General features: G+C 45.8%; 1 protein-coding gene across 2 annotated transcripts in view; it reads right to left on the bottom strand.

Moving 5' to 3' along the window:
- The window catches only part of LPIN2 (lipin 2), a 791695-nt gene that overhangs the window by 365310 nt on the left and 407323 nt on the right, over positions 1-19062 (bottom strand). For both annotated transcript variants that reach the window (XM_086965600.1, XM_086965599.1), the window contains exons 10-12: positions 11991-12084; positions 11401-11470; positions 11204-11293 (exon numbers count right to left, since the gene is read on the bottom strand). In XM_086965600.1, the coding sequence (XP_086821726.1) occupies positions 11204-11293; positions 11401-11470; positions 11991-12084 (254 nt within the window). The remainder of the gene's footprint in view (positions 1-11203; positions 11294-11400; positions 11471-11990; positions 12085-19062) is intronic.

Raw genomic sequence — 19062 nt, 5'->3', positions numbered from 1 at the left:
AGGTTCACTATTTCGAAAGTCCAGATAACTTTTTTGGCTTACAAGGCTTGAATTAATAATCCCACATGCTCTTTTTGTGTTAGTGTGGGTGAGCAGTTTAGGCTTATCAGAGGGTAGTTGTGGTATTCTGTATTTCTTAGTCTGTAATGTAATTCATGTTCCATGCTCATGTTCCACGCTCACAGTAGTCTAGAGTGTGGTGAGGTCATGGAGGATTGAAGAATGCTGCTCACTTTGTAATTGGCTCTGGCAGCTGTTGGATGGGATCCTTTGTATATGAATAAACTTCCTTTTAAGCCTACCCTGCTTCTTCATTTTTATGGAAATTCTACAGTAGTGTTGAGCATTTGTGCACACTGATCAATACATGAGACACACTCGAGGAGAAACTCGAGACCAATTTTGAAAAATAACAGATTTGTACATAATTTTTCACACCAGGATTGTCAGAATCAGTAAGTACTTTAGACAATATCAAATTTTACAGTAGAAACAGTGGAAAATGACAGCTGTCAGATTTGAGACATGTGCCTCGAATGCTGTAATGTTATCCTATGGGAGAAACATTCACTGCATAGATACACTTTCAGACGAGTTACAGGACTGATTTTCTGGACTCAAGGCACGTAGGGCCCAAGGTCCAACAAAGCACCAAGAGTCGAAGTTTATCTGCCCTGGGTGTCCAGGTAGAGAGGGGCTTGTACGCTGTGGTGGCCTCAAGCTCTACCCAATAAAGTCAATGAGGAAAAGTACCAGAAAGAAAGGGGGGGGGGGGGGGCTGAAGGACCAGTCTGGCTGAACCCAAGGGGGGACATGGCTCTTGACGGTCTCATGTCCGCAGAAACACTGTCAGTTTAAAGGAGCCCGGGCTGGGGAGCTCGGGTGCAGAGGTGCTTTGTCCTGCAAGTCAGTGAGTTAGAGGCTCTCACTGTTCTTGGTGTAACTGCCTAAAAGGGAAAAGAAACACAGCGGGGCCACTCTCAGTGTGGTGGAGCTGGCTTCTCTTGGAGTCCATCAATATGCAGATACGTTTTGGCAGCTGTGGTGTTCAGACTGAACATAAACAAGCCTTGGTGCTTGCAACTGGCTCTGGTACCTCTGGTATTAGTGCAGGGTGGCTCTTAGGGGTCCTGGCGTCTCCAAATTTGGCAAGATGATGAATCTGACCTCCAGAAGTATGAAGACCTCTAGCTGCAGAAGTGCTAAGAATACCTCCAAGGGTTTGGAGATACTGATCTGCTTCTCGACAAGTTGGTGTCGGTGATTTTCAGGAGAGCAGCAGTCAGGCAGGATTTTGCGCCAAAGTTGATGCTGGTCCAAAGTTCTCACGTCTTTGGCTCTTCTTTGTCCTTCTTCTTTCAGGCAAACAAATCTCAGTTCCTGTTGTCAGGTGGCCACCTAAATACTAAATTAAGGGACGTTATGAGAAGTAGCCAGTGGTCTACATACCCCTGGGGTCATTACACCTCCTATATAACCACTTCTTGTGGGGAGTGGCATATCCCTGTCCCAGAGTTCCTTATTCTGCCGAAAACAGGGTGCAACAAGCCTAGGGTATAGCTAATTTCTTTACTGTCCTATTGCCATATGGCCGTAAGGGCACTGGGTGGCATCTCTCAGGTCTGGGAGGAACGCAGAGTTGCACATCAAAGGCAGCAGGAGCTTTGCAGCCCCTGGCCTTAATATGCTAAATCACTAGCCATCCTGCTGGAGGAGGTGTGAACACCTTCCTACGGACCAAGCATTGTTTCAGACTTTAAAGTGCGCAGGCTCTCACCTGCAGGTGGTCAGAAACGTGTCAGGGGGAACCTCTAAGGTGGCCTCCAGTTGCATGTCATAATACAACTAATACTGGTAACAGTTCAGATTTATTAACACAAGGTGTTTGATACCAAACACCATAGGGTTTAGTAAAGCTATCATGTAGCTGGGGAACTCGTAATGAACCAAGTGCCCAGTACACATACTTAAGATCACTTCTCTGTATAATTGCAGCATTAGTAATTAAACTAGGCAGTAAAGGGGCATAGCTCCTCGTGCAGATATACCCTCACATGTAATATAATGCACCCTGCCTTAGGGCTATCAGGCCTGATGTAGTGGTGACATATATAGTATATGCAGTGACTTTGGTATGGCACACACTTGCGCTATGTCATGTTTTCACACATGGTTTGCACCATGTCACACAGCCTGCAGTGTCAGCCTGCATGCAATTTGTATGGGGGTCCCTTAGGGTGGCATAATACATGCTGCTGCTCTTAGGGACCCTCTTAGTACCCGTGTCCCAAATACTAGGGTTACCATTTACTAGGGACTTAAAGGGGTGTTAAAGTGTGTGCCAATTGCAGTACAAGTAGACCATTCTCCCTTGTGTTTAGGGAAAGACCACTGGCACTGGGACCTTGTTAGCAAGGATCCAGTGCACCTCAGTCGAAAAACAGTACAAGTGGCAAAAAGTGGTGGTGACCATAACAAAAAGGGGTACTTTTCTACAAAGGAATACTACGTTGGAGAATCACATTTCAGGATAAAATCCTGAAAGAACTGGGAACAGTATATTTGAATCCAAAAATCAATAACCAAGGGAAGAGTGAGATTTAGCACACTTAGGTGAGTTACATCTGCAATTAATAGGCACATATTTATTTAATTGTTTGGTAAAGCTTTGCCTGGTCATATTAAACCATTTTGCTGTGTTATCAAGTGGTTCAAGAGTTGAAATCCTCCCAGAAAGTGTGGAAAGAGATGCAGGTCAGTGGATGGAGAAGCTGTGATCTTGATCTCAGGAGGATGGACTACAAGTGGTGCACATTTAGCTTACAGTGGCCCACTGATTTCTTGAAGAGGATTTGGCTTCAGTGATGTCCATAAAGTACAAAGAGAGGGGCCCCTCAGACCAAAGGAACAGGGCACCTAATAGGACTTAAACATCAAATGTATAATTCCCTTTAGGTTCCTTATTTTTCAACCACTTCACCTATATTCACATGCATAAAGACAGTCCTTAAGGGAGCACACTTTGGTGGGATATCGAAGTAATTATGAATTTAGTTTAATAAAAGCATTCAATAAAGTATGCATCAAATTACAAATTAAAAACAAAATAATCTTACAAGCGTAAAATGTTCCCAATATTTAACAAGCATTTACAATGCAATGGTTTCGCCTTTGGAAAAGTTAGAGCTATTGGCTTTGTAAATGACAAAATTTGTATTTATCTGTTGGTTTTGAAAACAGATAAATAAATGGCATTGCCATTTACATTGCCATTAGCTTAATCTCTCGCAAATGTGAGACCTATTGTATCCTACGGACGAGCTCAGCAGACAGCATTACTACCACACACACACTCCCAGAGCCACACACACACACCCAGAGCCACACACACCCACCCCGAGCAACACACACACACACCCAGAGCCAGCCATACACACACACACACACACACACACACCCAGAGCCAGCCACACACACACACACACACACACACACCCAGAGCCACACACACACACACCCAGAGCCACACACACACACACACACACACACCCAGAGCCACACACACCCACCCACCCAGAGCCACACACACCCACCCAGAGCCACACACACCCACCCAGAGCCACACACACCCACCCAGAGCCACACACACACTCAGGAGAGTAAGCACAGCGAGGGTGCAGGGAAGCAAGCACAGCGAGGGGGCAGGGAAGCAAGCACAGTCAGGGGGCAGGGAAGCAAGGAGAACCAGGGGGCAGGGAAGCAAGGAGAACCAGGGGGCAGGGAAGCAAGGGGACCCAGGGGACCCAGGGGGCAGGGAAGCAAGGGGAACCAGGGGGCAGGGAAGCAAGCACAGCCAGGGGAAGGGGAACCAGGGGGCGGGGGAGCAAGCACAGCCAGGGGGCGGGGAAGCAAGCACAGCCAGGGGGCGGGGAAGCAAGCACAGCCAGGGGGCGGGGAAGCAAGCACAGCCAGGGGGCAGGGAAGCAAGCACAGCCAGGGGGCAGGGAAGCAAGCACAGCCAGGGGGCAGGGAAGCAAGCACAGCCAGGGGGCAGGGAAGCAAGCACAGCCAGGGGGCAGGGAAGCAAGCACAGCCAGGGGGCAGGGAAGCAAGGACCCTTCACAGCCCCACGAGCCTGCGTGTCTGTAAGAGACGGCCGACCCCCTCCTGTCCGAGGACCCCCACCATGGAGAAGAGGTAGGCTTCTTTTAGCCCCAAGGCCACAGTAGAGCTACCCTGGAGTTAAAAAAAAAAGCACTCCCTCTTCACACAAGGACCACGCGACAGAGAAGAGGTGTGTGACCTCAAACTAGAGGACCCCGAGCTGGAGAAATTCTGAGGTGTTTTCGTCTCCAGGACCCGCCATGGAGAAGAGAGGTTATCCCTCAGGATCCCTTAACTCACATGTTCAGATAGCAGAGCTAGCTTTTATGTTACACAGATCATAATGGCTGCAAACGGAGAGCTATCTATTGCAGAGCTGCTAGAATTATAAAATGGGAGACCCACATAATGCAGCAGGGTTGACTAAATCATAAACTATGCGACAAGACAGGCAAATTATGTGGCGTAATGCGGCACATTTTATGCCGCATTACTTCATGATGTTGTCATGTGTACACATGTTAATATTGTGTGGGAAAAGCTTTTGCCTCATTACCACCAGTATATCACCCAAATACAGCAATAAGTAACTAAAAGGGGACCAGTCACGCTTTGCAAGGGGTCTTCCACTTTCCGACAATACGGGCTGCTGTATATTAAGTTACTTTTCATCTGTTTGATCTAGAAACATTTTTGGGATTAAAATGTACAAATTATGTAGCAGATGATAGGTTATTGGGAATTACGTAATTGTGCGGAAAATGGTGCAGTATTGTATAATTCCAGTGGCCTTGCTCTTAGCATATAGATGTCACAAGTCCAACTGCTCACTTGGAGCATTTCTCTAGTCAGTGATTCCGAAACCGTGGGGTTGAGACGATTTTTGGTGGGTTGTGAAAGTCCAAGGAATAAATAAAGGTGCTTATAAATTCTGTATTTATCCGCTTCACTGACAAAGGTCAAATGCCAGGCTACGTCTTATGACAAATTGTTGCTTATGTTTTTTTACATGGGTCTAGTGTTTACAAACGCCTCTCAATTTTCAGTCAGAGAAAGAAATGTAAAGTGAATTACGTGACAATCTTGCTGAGGTACAGAGACTGTGAAAGGAAAGGCTGTCATTTTTCATAGTGCACAACAAAATGTAACTATCTGTAAATGAACTGTACATATTCAGTAGTTCCAAAAGCAAAAGTGAAGCACATTCTGTGTAATTCTGAAATGTGGTGGAAACAAAATATTTTAATTGAATCAAAACAAATCAAGACACGTTTTCTTGGTGATGGCACATGATATTCAGTGAACCCCGATTTCCACAAATTAGCATTTGTGTTCAGTATAGTTTTATCAGTCAAACTGCAGTGTAGTGACCATTCCAATGGGAAATGTGCTTTCTGAAAATGACAGTGGCTTCTACACCATGCTTTTGTTACATCACCCTCCTCATGTCCACTAAAAGCTAGAAGGATATCGACAGTTTGTCATGCTAAAATGTGGGTCTTGGTTTTAAGAAGTTGGGGAAACAGTGCCCTAGCTGCAAACACCTTAGCAACCTCGACTACGCGGCCATCCTTCAGGTTACAGAAACGACAACAGAGCTTTCACTTTGTTGCACTTGTTTTACAGACGAAGAAGGCAGACTTGTCCACTCTACAGACTGAGACAGCAGAACTATATCTCAGTTATATGGATCACACAGCCACAGATGGTGGAGCTGTCCCTCAGATTGCACAGACTTTACAGGCTGTGGTATAGCACTACTCCTCCAGTTCTATAGATATTGCAGGTTCAGAGAGCCAAGCTACCCTCAGGATATAAATATTTTACAGGCCCTTTGTGTAGGATTGACGATTAAGGGAGAATGTGCATTAATCCTGCCTCTGTCTGAAAGCAATCTCGCTGTTGTTGTGCTGTGCAACCCTTGCCCCTTGTGGCAACACGTGTCTGGGCAGAAGGCCGAGGGTAGAGTGGGCCGACTGAGGCCTACGCGGGAATCAGAGGCTCGCGGGTGCAGGCTGAGGTGTGGGAAGCTGTCTGAGGGGCAGGACGTGGTTGGAGGGGAGAGACAGAGATGCCATTGTAGTGAGACCGACGAGGCATACACAGCCTCGAGAGGGCAGGTGAAGTACGGGCTTAGGAGCTAATGGGGTGTGCTGGGAAACACTCGGGTCAAGGTGGGCAGCCCGGGGACTCTGGAGGCTGACTGAGGTCCCTTGGGGTTCATTCGTGTAAAGAGCAGGAGGTGCGAGGGTCACCTGCGAAGGGAGGCTGTGGTCAAAAGAGCCATAGCGGGAAATCTGAGGAGATGGTAGGGGAGTCTGACGGGGCAGCGTGCTGACGGGGGGCAGTGGAGTTCTGATGATGGAGAATGGGCTTGGAGAGGACAGGCTGGGCGAACGGCGGGGCAGGGTTCTAATAGGTCAGGGCGATCGGTCTGGTGAGGCAACGAGGGTCTGACTAAAGAATTGGTGGAGTCTGATCGGGCAGCTGGTGGATCTGATGGTGCAGGGCAGGTCAAAGAAGACAGACAGGTCAACGTGCATGAGGCGGCGGTCTGAATCCGGGAGAAGGGTTTGGTGTGACAGGCTGGTTGGACAGGGAGAGGGGTATGAAGGCAGAGTGGGAGACGGGAGACCCTATCGGAGCCAGATGAGCCAGGCTGAGATATGAGGTGGGGCAGAATGATGGAAGGGAGAGTGAATTGAGACTGGACAGGTTAGAGGCTGAATTAAGAGAAGGCAGAGTGAAATGAGACTGGACAGAGTTGAGGGGACTGAAGGAACAGAATGAGCTCAGAATGGCCAAGCAGGGTGGAGAGGTCAGTGCGGGGGTCTGCTGGACAGGGGGGAAGGGGGGGCTCCATTTCCAGAGGGCAGGTCCTCTCACCTCTCTTTGATGAGACGTCTCCGTTGTCCAAATCTCACGTTTTTGGGGAGCCCGGCCAGCGCCTTCACTTCTCTCAGCCCTGCTCCGTCCGAGCGTCCGGATACAGATGCGGCCACCGAAGAATTGGACACCCCTCCGACACGTTCCCCAACACCCGCTGCAGGGCTCTGTGCTGATTAGGGTTGGCCCAGCAACCCCCAACCCGAGGGCAGGGGCATTAGCACACCAAAGCAAATGAGGCTTGTGGGGGGCAGGCTTTCGCGGCACACAGACAGGCTTGCAGCTGGAAGCGGCGGTATCTGATAGCAGAGAGTTTGTCTCGGAGGAGGGAGAAACGGCGGGAACGGGCACAAGGACAGCGGGAGGGGGGGACGGGCACACGGACAGCGGGAGGGGGGGACGGGCACACGGACAGCGGGAGGGGGGGACGGGCTTTCTCTTTATAAATAGGGAGGTAATAAAGTCACACCACAAACATAATAATGTCCTGACCTGTACAAACAAGCTACAGCCCGGCCGCCATCTTCAGAGAAACGACGAAAACAAACCTTGACGACAAAAAAAAAAACCCCGCCCACAGCCGCATGACGTGGGCAAAAGCCTAAAATTCTCGGGAACGCCCCGAATCTGCTCCGGCTATGACAGTTCCAATGGCTAGCCTCCATTTATGGAGCTAGCCAATGGAACAGAGAGGCGGTGACCAAGCCACATACTGTTCTCATTAGATTTCACCTGCGCCGAAAAGCTGCGTGGTGCGCAGCTTTCGACGAGGCGAAACCTAAAAAGGACTCCCTGCCATACCCTGCAAACTATAGACCGATAAGTTTGATCGATGTCACACAAAAACTGTTTGCTCGGGTAATACTAGAACGAATCCAGGGCTAGCTGGAAGAAAATGACATCATTAGTCCCTATCAAGCAGGATTCAGGAAGAACACATCCACACTGGACCAAGTATTCAGATTCCAACTAATTACTTGGAAGACGGTATCACTGGAGGGTGGCAGCCTCCAGTTGATATTCGTGAACCTGAAAACTGCTTTTGACCTCGTGCCTAGACCCAAAATGTGGGGGGTTTTAAGAGATATGGTATCCCTTCCTATCTACTTGATATGCTGATCAAGCTGCATGATGACACCTATGCCCAAGTAAGATGTGGAAGGGGAGGAGAACTAACCAACAGGCTCCCAGTTGGCAGAGGTGTAAGACAGGGCTGTGTGCTTGCACTGACCCGGTTTTGCTTTTTTGTCAACGCATTAATCCCACTACTGGCTGAGGTCGTAAACAACGATGCCCTTAAGTTAGCAAACACTAAGGTGGCGGTATTGATGTTTGCTGACGATACCCTCCTCTTATCAAAGACACCGATGGGTATCCAGAGGTTATTGGATATCTTTTCTGTATTTTGCAATACTAGGGATCTGGCGATTAACACCACTAAAACCAAATTTATGAGTGTCAATCCCCCTAATGCAACACGCCCCAATCCGCAATTGAATGGGATGTTTTTGAAAAGGGTGTCAGTCTTTGAATATCTAAGCGTTACCCTTTCAGAAGATATGTAGTGGGCGCCCCAAATAGCCAAAGCTAAGCTCAAGTTATCCCAGATTGCTGAGAGCATAGCCAAATTGGCCAGGAAATCACCTTTTAACCCCATCGGTCCCGCGCTTGAAATGTACAGGGAGCAAGCGCGGGGAGCTACACTGTATGGGGCGGAACTCTGGGGGCAATGTTCGTCCTCTACTTTAGCGGTAGTCGAGAACAGATTCCTAAGACAAATAATGGGTCTCCCAGTAGGCACCCCGCTAAACCCTTTGCGACTAGATTTGGGTATTTCGCTAATCGAAGACGAGGTTGGCTTAAAACCCCTAACCTTTTGGCGAAGACTCTGGGCAACCCCCGAACTAGTATCCTACTAGGCAGAAACAAACGAGCTTTTATCCTATCCGGGATTGCTGAAAAGGGTTCCTTGATTCGCGTATGTGAAGCAAGAGTGTGAAAAGCTCGGTAAACCAACTTTGTGGAGCACCCCAGAGGCTAATAGCCCCTTGGTCCCTCGAGCTTTATTACCAAGGACCTACCGCACCCAAAAGCTCGAAGCCATGCATACAAACCCCAAACTGGGCTCCCTTACAACTCAGCTTCTTACAGTGAAGGATAACTATGAACTTGAAACCTTTATGGATGATATCCTTCCACAGGCTGCAAGGAAATTGTATGTCCAGTTTAGATATAGCACCTTACCTGTACGTGCTTTTACTAATAAATGGGCTGGGCAGAAAGAGAAAGGGTGTCCAGTATGTAACCCACAAGAGGAAACAGAAATGCATGTTTTATTTTTTTGCCCTGGTTATCAAAAAACGAGGCGTTTCTGGTTAGTACAACTTTATCGGAATCTGGGGTTTGAGCATTGTAGAGAGGCATTTCGTGTTTTAAAATATGATACATCCAAACCCATTGTGTTTGCTGTTTCACGCTTCTTAAATATAATGTGGCGAAGGAGATGGACTTTTATCAAAAAAGGTAAACAATCATAAATTGCATATCGGTATCCAATTTTTATATAATTGGGTCAGTATGCGATGAATCTTTCTTGAGATACTGACTTTTTAAATTGAGTCTGTATATATAAGTATTCATGATGAATGAGATTTTATTGTAAATAGTTTATTTTTAAATTATTTATTGAAATATCGCTGCTATTTTCTACCTGTTTGCCGACCGCACTGTATTAACTAATATAATTGCTCACTGTAGGCCCACTTTTTTGCCTCCCCTCCTTCCACCCCATCTATCTGGTAAAATCCTCTAATGTGAGCCATAATTAGATATTGTATTAATTTATGGAGTGTTGTTAAGAATGGTATGAATTCCTTATATATGTCTGTTATTTTGTGTTTTGTGTACACTTTTTATGGTCCTAGTGACCGTAGTAAAAGTTTTTGAAACGTAAAAATAACAAATTTGGTGATGTGAAAATTGTAAAAGATTAACAAGAATCACATTTGTCATAGAAACGTTAACTAGTGAAAATACATAGAAACAACACATAGCAAAAACCTAAATTCTTTGTCAGAATGTTGTTCTGTGTTACCCAAATTTAACAACAAACAGTGATGTCCATGCAAGGCTACTTGAGGGGCCCGGATGGCTGCTCCTTCCATTTCCATGCTGGGTATTTTGGAGAAATGTCAGGCTTTCCTTCAGTGTACCCAATTCTTACATCTTTATGTAGGCACAGCTAGCTGATGTTTACTAATCCATGTAGTTCCCCACATGGTCCCTTAGTGTGGTCACATTTGGCTCAGCATTGTAGACCTTGTGACCACCAAGCCAATCAATAGGCATAATCACACAGTGGCATTTGCACATAAACAATGAGTTGGGTGTGCTCTGTGTGGGTGGAAATGAGCTCTTGAGTGTGCAATAGCAGAGAAAGCCTGGAATCTTGGAGAAATGCAAGGCTTGAATTTAGTATCTGTTCCTTCAGCTAAGTAAATGCTGCTGGTCTTAAAGAGAAGAAGGAAGTCTGCATTCTTATCTCCCATGATGAAATCAGATTTATAGCACAATCAAGAATCCTTCCAAACTGCAAATTAACCCTGAAATCTGCATACTTTGTCCATCATAAGCAGCTAACACCATATGCATCAGGTACTCAAATCTAAACACTTGTTACTGGTCAAAGAAAGGTGGGTATTGACGGGCCCAATGCGCATTGAGAAAGGTCTTCACAGAAAGTATGCAGATACATTTCAGATCTCATAACCATATACAAAGAGCATTAATTTATACAAACACAAACCTGCTTGGCTCTGCCTCTTTCTAAATCTTCTGCATCAGTGGCAGAAGATTTGCAGTTAGATGCTCCTCCTTCTGGAAAGCCTTAGACTCGAAACTAAAAGGACATTTCCAATTTCTACACTATTCTAAAACATTTAGCAATATATGGAACTCTTTCAAATCTTAAAAATCAGAAAATGAATAGATAAAGAGATGCTTGGGCACTTGGCACGATACACTGCAGCAGTCTTTTTAACAGAACACACGATCACCTGCGAAAGCCATTTTATTTACATCAGAAGGATGAGAAGCTGAGCCAACATTTCCAAAGACACAAACCTTCGCGACACTGATAATAAAATTCTAGTCTTTGTGAAAACAACCAGGGTGTGTAAAAAATCAGGTAGAAGGAACGGGGATTTTCTTTTACCTGTTTAGCCATGCTGTCTCTCTTGCGCCAGAACCACCATCTCCCAGACTTCTTTGGCATTTTCTCTTTCACCCAGGATTCAATGGTGCTCTACAAAAACAGAACAATTGTGTAAACAAATTGCACTAACAGTAGCTCACACAAAGTCTTTATTATGCAATCCAGCCTTTAAAAAGAATAATTTATATTACATTTACCTTGGGTAAGCTTTTCTGAAATACTTGCAAGCTGAGAATCATGGGTGCAGCCAAGGCCCAGTTGTAGTACCTGTGCAAATAGATATATTCTCAGTGTAGCCACGTTAAATCACCAAGCACAAAACTGCATTTTACGAAATCAGTCAAAAAGTGCTTAGGAAGAAATAAAACAATAGATAAGTACTATCAGAGACCAAAACATTCATATACTGTGAACAGGTTACATTCGGTTCATTACCTCTTAAATGACTAAAAAGGTGGGGATTTACTAAAGGGTTACTTTGTCTAGCAATGAATAGATCACTCATCAAACTCCATGTTCGTTCATGTATTTTAGCTACATATACATATAACAGCAAAGGAACAACTAAGCGGGCTGGTGCATACTTACATTCCATAAAGAAGTATGTTAAGCCTTTCATTCACACAGTACATTTTCAGTTGCTCAGTTATCAAGTGGAGATGTATAAACAGCAAACAAATATATGAAAGCATGCAAGGAAGCCTAGCATTCTACAATATTTCTAAGAAGCATGAGCGGAATCCAAACATTAGGTGGAGATTCTTGTAGAGAAATTATGATGTATTACCTGTTGTAAATTCTTACTACCAGATTAGGATTATCTATGATTCCAGGGTTTTCAGCAAACTCATGATATGTTATGATATGTTCTTTGAATTTTTCTAAAAAGGAATAGAAAAACAAAAAACGTTTTAACAGATGATGTTTGTTAGCAAGCTACACTGCATTTTACTGGTATCAACTTAACCACAGCTTAACTTTATTTAATAAACTACTTGATCCTACAAGAACTGGCTACACATGGTAAGCATTCAATTTCTTTAAAATGAAAATCAACATTCTTAATGTGATTGTGTGATTCAAACGCAGCAATTGTTCTGCACAGAGCTTAAAGGAAACAAAAGAGTTGTGGCAAGGTCAGTAAGAAATCCTCTGCTTCCTAATTTACCTCTCTATACACTAATGACTAATAAATGGCTGTTCGATGGATGAAAGAGATCGGACCTCATCTAAACCGCAAAGATTTCAAATGTGCAATTTCTTTCACAAACTGAGTCACATTCAAATAAAACTGTTCTTGACAAATGATAGTCAAAAGCAGCCATTCATTGTAGGCGCCACCCCACTATACTGATGTCAGTCTCTTTACGCAACTTTCCAACACAGGAGTGCAGAGCCACGAAGAACACTGACAATTGGTGTGAAAAACGAGGGGGCTAAACAGCCCTGTCCACAGAAATCCGTTCACAGAGCGGGGATGATGGGTGGGTGGGTACGGAATCTTGAGGCTAGATAGAGTCTCTACCAGATAAAGCACTACCAAAGTAATTTGTTCATCTTATAGAGACTTATAGCTGCAGATTCCTTTACTTAGAATAGATACTCAAGCAATACCTCCTCGATGTTGGGTCTGCGAAACAGTTTCACACTAGAAAGTCCCACAGGACTGAATGAGCAAAGCACCCATCCTGACAGACATGAATGTCCAGGCAGTAATGCTGTGTGAACATGTGCTCATATTGCTGCCTGGCAGATACCTAGGACCGGAACTCCATGTGCTAATGCATTGGTCGCAGCATTACCTCTAGTAGTACGAGTACACAAGCCCTCAAGGGGCTGCGTCTTGGCCAATGCGAGGCAGAACTTAATGCAGAGCAGAATCCATCAGGAGATCGTCCATTTTTGCAATGGCTTTCCCTTCTTCACTCCATCAAACCCAGCGAAGAATTTGTCGTTCACCCAGAACTCTCTCATGCAGGCAAGGTAGACTGACAATGCTCTTTTTGGGTCCAGAGGGTGCAGGCGCCCCTCTTCCTTGGAGGGACATGGCGGAGCGTAAAAGGTAGGTAGGGTGATGATCTACATGAAAGGGAGTGACAACTTTAGACAGAAAGGATGCTCTACTGCGTAGAATCAGCTTGTCTAGGTAGATGTTCAGGTATGGAGTTTTGGAAGACAAAGCCTAAAGCTCACTGACTCTCCAGGCAGGTGTTTTCGCCACCTGGAAGAACATCTCGATGGTAAGGAGCCTGAGAGGACAGGTGTGCAATTGCTCTAGATTAAGGTCGCACTGAGGCATGATGAATGGCAAAGGTGGAAACGTGTTGCAAACATTTCAAGAACCTATATACAAAAGGTGATTTAAAGAGGGATGCCTTTTCATTGTTGTCTAACTACGCTCTGCCGGCCGGTGGATATAGGCAGCCCAGCTGTGTTCTTTGATATATCTCTGCTGAATAAAAAACGTTTGATTCTAAAGAAGGATGCCTCTTCTGCCAACAGCAGACAGGGTGCAATGGCAGACATATAGCCCTATAAGGTGCCCAAAGCAGAGGCCAGCTGGGCAAGGGAAAGGATAAATAGAAGGACCTGAGAGAGGAGAGAAGAAAGAGGATCATCCTGTTACTCTGCACACCATGCCCCAAACTTGCCCCAACAGCAGGTGTATATCCCCCAATGCACAGGAGTAACGGACCAAAAGGCACACTGTGTTCACGGACCGCAGTACCATGCTGGTGCAAGAAAACATGTTCTTTCCTACGGTAACCACCCTCTCGGATTCAGTCTACGGTGGAGTGGTGAGGAATGCGCCAGGATTTGCAAGGGAGGTGGAAGCTTGGACCACCAAGCTCTTCGGGGTAGGGTGTCACAAAAAAAGTTCTGGATTCAGTCAGACGCCTGAGGGACAATTAAATCTAAGGTAAGGAATCTGTGGCTAGAAGTCTATCAGATACACTTTACACCTGGGAAATAGTATTTCAATCGTATTTGAAATATGATCTGATACCATCTGCTAAGTTCTCTAGAAACAGTATCTTCTATAGAACCATACACTTGCTCAATACCACACCATTTGTGAGAGGATTTCATGATGGAGCAGAATGCTCAGCTTATACCCCCACAGAAAATGTGAATGGGACGTATACGTTCTAGCATTGCCAGTTGTTCTGGGGTTAATGCCGTAATGCACCCAAGGGAGGTTTGTTCTCAAATACCGGATTAGTATGTTTTATACTCTAAGTTCGTTTCTGCATCACTCTTCCTTTGTTAGCATAGCGGTGAAACAGATAACAAGCTGGGCATCGACTTTCCTCTTACTACTTTCGTGCACTCGATGTAAAAACAGAGCGCTTTCTTGGGGTACGTTGGATGAAGCCTCTTGTTCTCCTGAAAGCGATGTGGTGGACAGAAAAAGGTGAGGAAGGAATTGGACAGGCCCACATGGAAGGAACAAAACATTTGGCAAAAATGAAGTACAAGTCTGCAGCACCAACTTGTCAGGGAAAATATAGTGGATTTGCATTGATAACGTAAGGACCAAGTTAAGGTCCAGCTGAGGCATCATGGAAGGCACCATTGGGAAGAAGTATGCGAGTCCGTTTAAAAAAGCATCACAACTGGTGACTAGAATAATTTTGGTGAAATGCCGAACGTGGTGACAAATAACCGTTAAAGGTGCCCGCTGCAAAGCCTTGCTGATTCAGAGATTGTACATGCAACTAAACATCAGATAACTTGGCCGGTTAAGGATCAACTTGATCTTTCCAGCACCACTCCACAAACTTCTCTTAACTACCCAAATGTATAGATTTCACAGATGGGTGGCTAGAGGCAAAAATAACACTGACTAATTTAGCAGGTAAACAGAAACCGATGCAGGTTGTGGAGATTTGGGTGCAGGATCCCGCCTGTTACTGAGATAGGAGATCCTCCCGTAGCGGTAGACTGATTAGATGGCAAATACTCAGGCTCAACTGATCGGGGACCCACACTTTCCTGTCTCAGTCTGGAGCGATCAAGAGGATATGAGCCCACTCTTTCCTGATCTTCTTCCGTACTTGGGGCAAGAGAGGTAGTGGTGAAAAGGCGTACAGGAGACATATGTAACACTGCAGACAGAATATGTCTCGTAGTGGAAACTCCAGTTCCCCGTAATCTTGACAATTAGCATTCTCGAGGGTGACAGAAAGATTCATGTAAGGCATGAACTAGTAGGTGAAGATGCCCTGAGTCAACTCTGGATGAATGCATCATTCATAACCCACCAGATGATGTCTGCTTAGCTCATCTGCCCTGATACTCCGTGAACCCGCCAAATTATAAACTATGATAGAGATCCCCTGTAGGTCCAGTCATTTCCAAATCTGATGGGAGAAAAGATTGTAAATAGTGTAACCACTGGAAGTTGTTTGCTGTAGCATTCCAACCCATAATTTTTCTCTAACTATGCCACTCTAGACAAAGGCTCACCTTATGCAAATCAGTACTGTACAGCGTCTTCAAACACAGGGTCCACAACCACCCTCCTTGTTGCAGCAACAAACGGCAGTCACGTTGTCTGGTGGTAAGACCTGAACCAGTTTCTCCTTTATGGGTGGAATGGAGGCCTTCAGAACCAGCCAAAGGCCAGGCGTTCTAGGAAGTTCATGTGGAACTTTTGCTCCAATGGAGACCACAGGCTCTTGATCTCCACTCAACCCAGACGGACACTCCAAACCAAAGACAATACATTAGTCACCAATGAGTGCTGTGGGTGGGATAAGGAGACTGTCCTGCCGCAAAGTAGGCTGATGTCCATCTGCCATCACTTAAGTTCCTGAGCTGTCTAATTTGATATGCCCATGCTGTCCGAAAGACAACCCCTCTGTTCCGCCCACTGAAGGTGGAGATTCCATTTTAAGGCATGCATGTGTCAACGGGCATATGAGAGCAGCAGGATGTACAAAGCAAGAGTTCAATAAGTCTCAGTACTGCTGAGAGGATGGAGCCCAGGATTGAGTCTGAAACATCATGATCAGACCCTGGAAGTTCTGACCTCGCTACAGGGGCGGAAAAAGCCTTGAATGCTACCAAGTCAAGGATGGGGCCTATGGGAGGACTCCTCTGCATAGGCATTAGGTGGGACTTCAGCTCGCTGATGGAAAACCCCAGGTATGACAAAAGTGTTACCATTGTACAGAGGTGGTCCGCGACTGACTGTGGTGAGCTGACCTTCAACAGCATGTCACTGAGGTATGGGAATACGTGTATTCCTGACCTGGGAATGGGGGTGCAACCACCACCATCACATTTTTAAACACTCAAAGGGCAGAGGTGTGATCAAAGAGTAGAACGGCAAACTGGAAATGCTGCGACCCCAGCACAAGCTAAAAGCAGGGTCTGTGGGATAGTAGGATAGGCACAGGAAACTACACATGCTGCAAGTCCAAGGACACAATCCAATCCACTGAATCCATGGTGAAAAGGACCATGTGCCAAAGTCAGCATCTTGTATTAGTTCTTCTGAGGGAAGGCATTCAGAGGGCAAAGATCTAAAATCGGCCTGAGCCCGCCACTTTTTTGGGCACCAAGAAATAGCAGGAGTAACACCACTCACCCTTCTGCACCTTCGGGACTCTCTATGGTCCGCTTTTGCCAAAAGCAACAGAACTGCCAGAAGAACGTTGGCGGCATGATGTACTGAAGTTGGAAATGGGATGTAAGGGGAGAAGGGGGATGTGAATAGTCATGGGGTAACCTCTCTGAACAATCTGCAATAGTTAATTATCGGATGTAATGTAATGTGCACAAGCAAGGGAGAAAGAATTAATTCTTCTTCCTACTGGCTGAGTGTAACCATGGCAGGAGAAATCAAAGTAGCTTGTCCACAATTGCAGGAGGCAAGAGGGAAAAGTATTATTGCTGTCCTTGATGGTGTGCACGACCTTTGCCACCTCTGTGTCTTTCTGAGCCTCAAATAGTTCTGTAGCACAAGTTCCGAGAACCACTGCCTGCAGCAGGAGACATCCCACAAATTACTTCTGAACTGCAGAACTGATGAGCCAGAAAGGATGGCACGAGGGTGAAGAGAGGATCGACACATGGACGGATTAACGGGTGGGTGAAGCAAGGAGGAGGCAACACAGGGTACAGAGGGAGAAGGGGTGGGAGGAAAGAAGAGCAGCCATATGAGTGGAGAGCGGAAGGTATAGGAAACTGCAACAATAAGCAAATAGAAAGGCCAATAGTTGTAAAATAGTCCCTCATGCTTCGGAATGGAAGCAATACACCCAATTAGCAAACAGCATGAGTTGGGAGAAGCACTCCACTTCACTGATCCAAGATGTGATTGACAAAATCTTAAACCAATGGCTGAAACATGCTGGACCAAAAAGGTTAACGGTTGAATGAGGCAGACTCAAAACCTACTCTATTTATATTGTAAGAAAATTGTCTGACTGGCAGCTGAACAATCAAAACCCAGACCTAAAAACAAAATGTTTGCTTAGACAACAAGCATTTGCAATGCAATAGGTCTCGCATTTACTTGAGTTTGAGCTATTGACATTGTAAATGACAATTACTTTTATTTATGTTTTGGTTTTTAAAATGCAAATAAAAGGCATTGTCATTTACAATGCCAATAGCTTAAACTCGCGTAAATGCGAGACCTATTGCATTGCAAATGCTTGTTCCTCGTACGTCATTGAGTGGACTGCAGACAAACGAGAGATAAGCACTTTCACCTCTCTCTATGACATAACCCATGTGTCATGAATGTGCCAGAAGCTTCCAGTCTGTGGATAGATGGGCGGATCCCAGTGCATTATACCAACCAAGGCACTAATTTGGTCTCTGCTGCCAGAGATGTTATGTTATGTTATGTTATGTTATTTGAATTTGTAACATCCGCAGATACTCGTAAGTGCCAATACCCCCACTTCCGCCGCCTGTTGAACCTAACCACCCCTTCTTCCCCAGAGTTGCCAGCACCCATGCCCCATCTGTCTCGTGTTCTGTCGCTTAGCTTGTATACATCGGAGTGGTGTTCATAAAGCTCTATATTTAAGATTAGAAATATCCCCCGTTCATCCCGGCCCCTTGCTCTGGGGTCCCAAGAGTCGGTCCACGAGGAGAGATGTCACTCCACACAAACGAGTCTCCTTAGCAGTCTGCGTCCACATGTGTGTGCGTGTGCATGCGTGTGTGTGCTTGTCCCACATTTTAGAGATCCTAGCTTGCCTTTAACCTGGTCCTCTCTGACTACACTGGACACAGAAAAATCTCCCCTCAGTGCTTTCGGTCCGGGCTCGCAGTGAAATATTTAGGGGCCCTGGATGATAGCAAGGTTTGAGCCCAGTTGTCTTCCAGTTTCCCCTGTCTGTTTTGATGTTCTGATCAGTCTTGCAAATTATTCACAGTTTTACCCTGCCTGTTATGCACGCCCCCCACACTTGGTTCTGCTTGTGCTGGTGCCCATGCCCCGCTTTGCCTGCCTGTTTCTCCAGTCTGTCTGTATATTCGTCCAGTCTGCCTGACCTTCTCCTCGTCTCTGCATGCCAGTATCACTTTTCAGTAACTGCTACTCTGCTCTGCCTGTATCTGCGCACTCTCCTCTGCCTACGAGTATTTGAGCACTCTACTCTCCCTGCATCTGCTCAATTTCCTCAGCTTGCCTGTATCTGCGCACTCTTCTCCGCTTGCCTGTATCTGCGCAACCTCCCGACTCCCCTGTATCTGTCTGTCTGTGCACACTCCTTTCAGTCTGCTTGTCTCTGCGCTCTCCTCTATGCCTGTATCTACGCACTTGGCGCCTATTCGGTACTTTCTGCCTGTATCTGTCCATTTTGCTGTCTGCCTGTATCTGTCCACTTCACACT

Source organism: Lissotriton vulgaris, chromosome 4_1 (assembly GCF_964263255.1).
Source record: "Lissotriton vulgaris chromosome 4_1, aLisVul1.2, whole genome shotgun sequence".
Lineage (NCBI taxonomy): Eukaryota > Metazoa > Chordata > Amphibia > Caudata > Salamandridae > Lissotriton > Lissotriton vulgaris.
The sequence above is the reverse complement of the archived record's forward strand: the minus strand, read 5'-3'. Positions and strand labels throughout refer to the sequence as shown.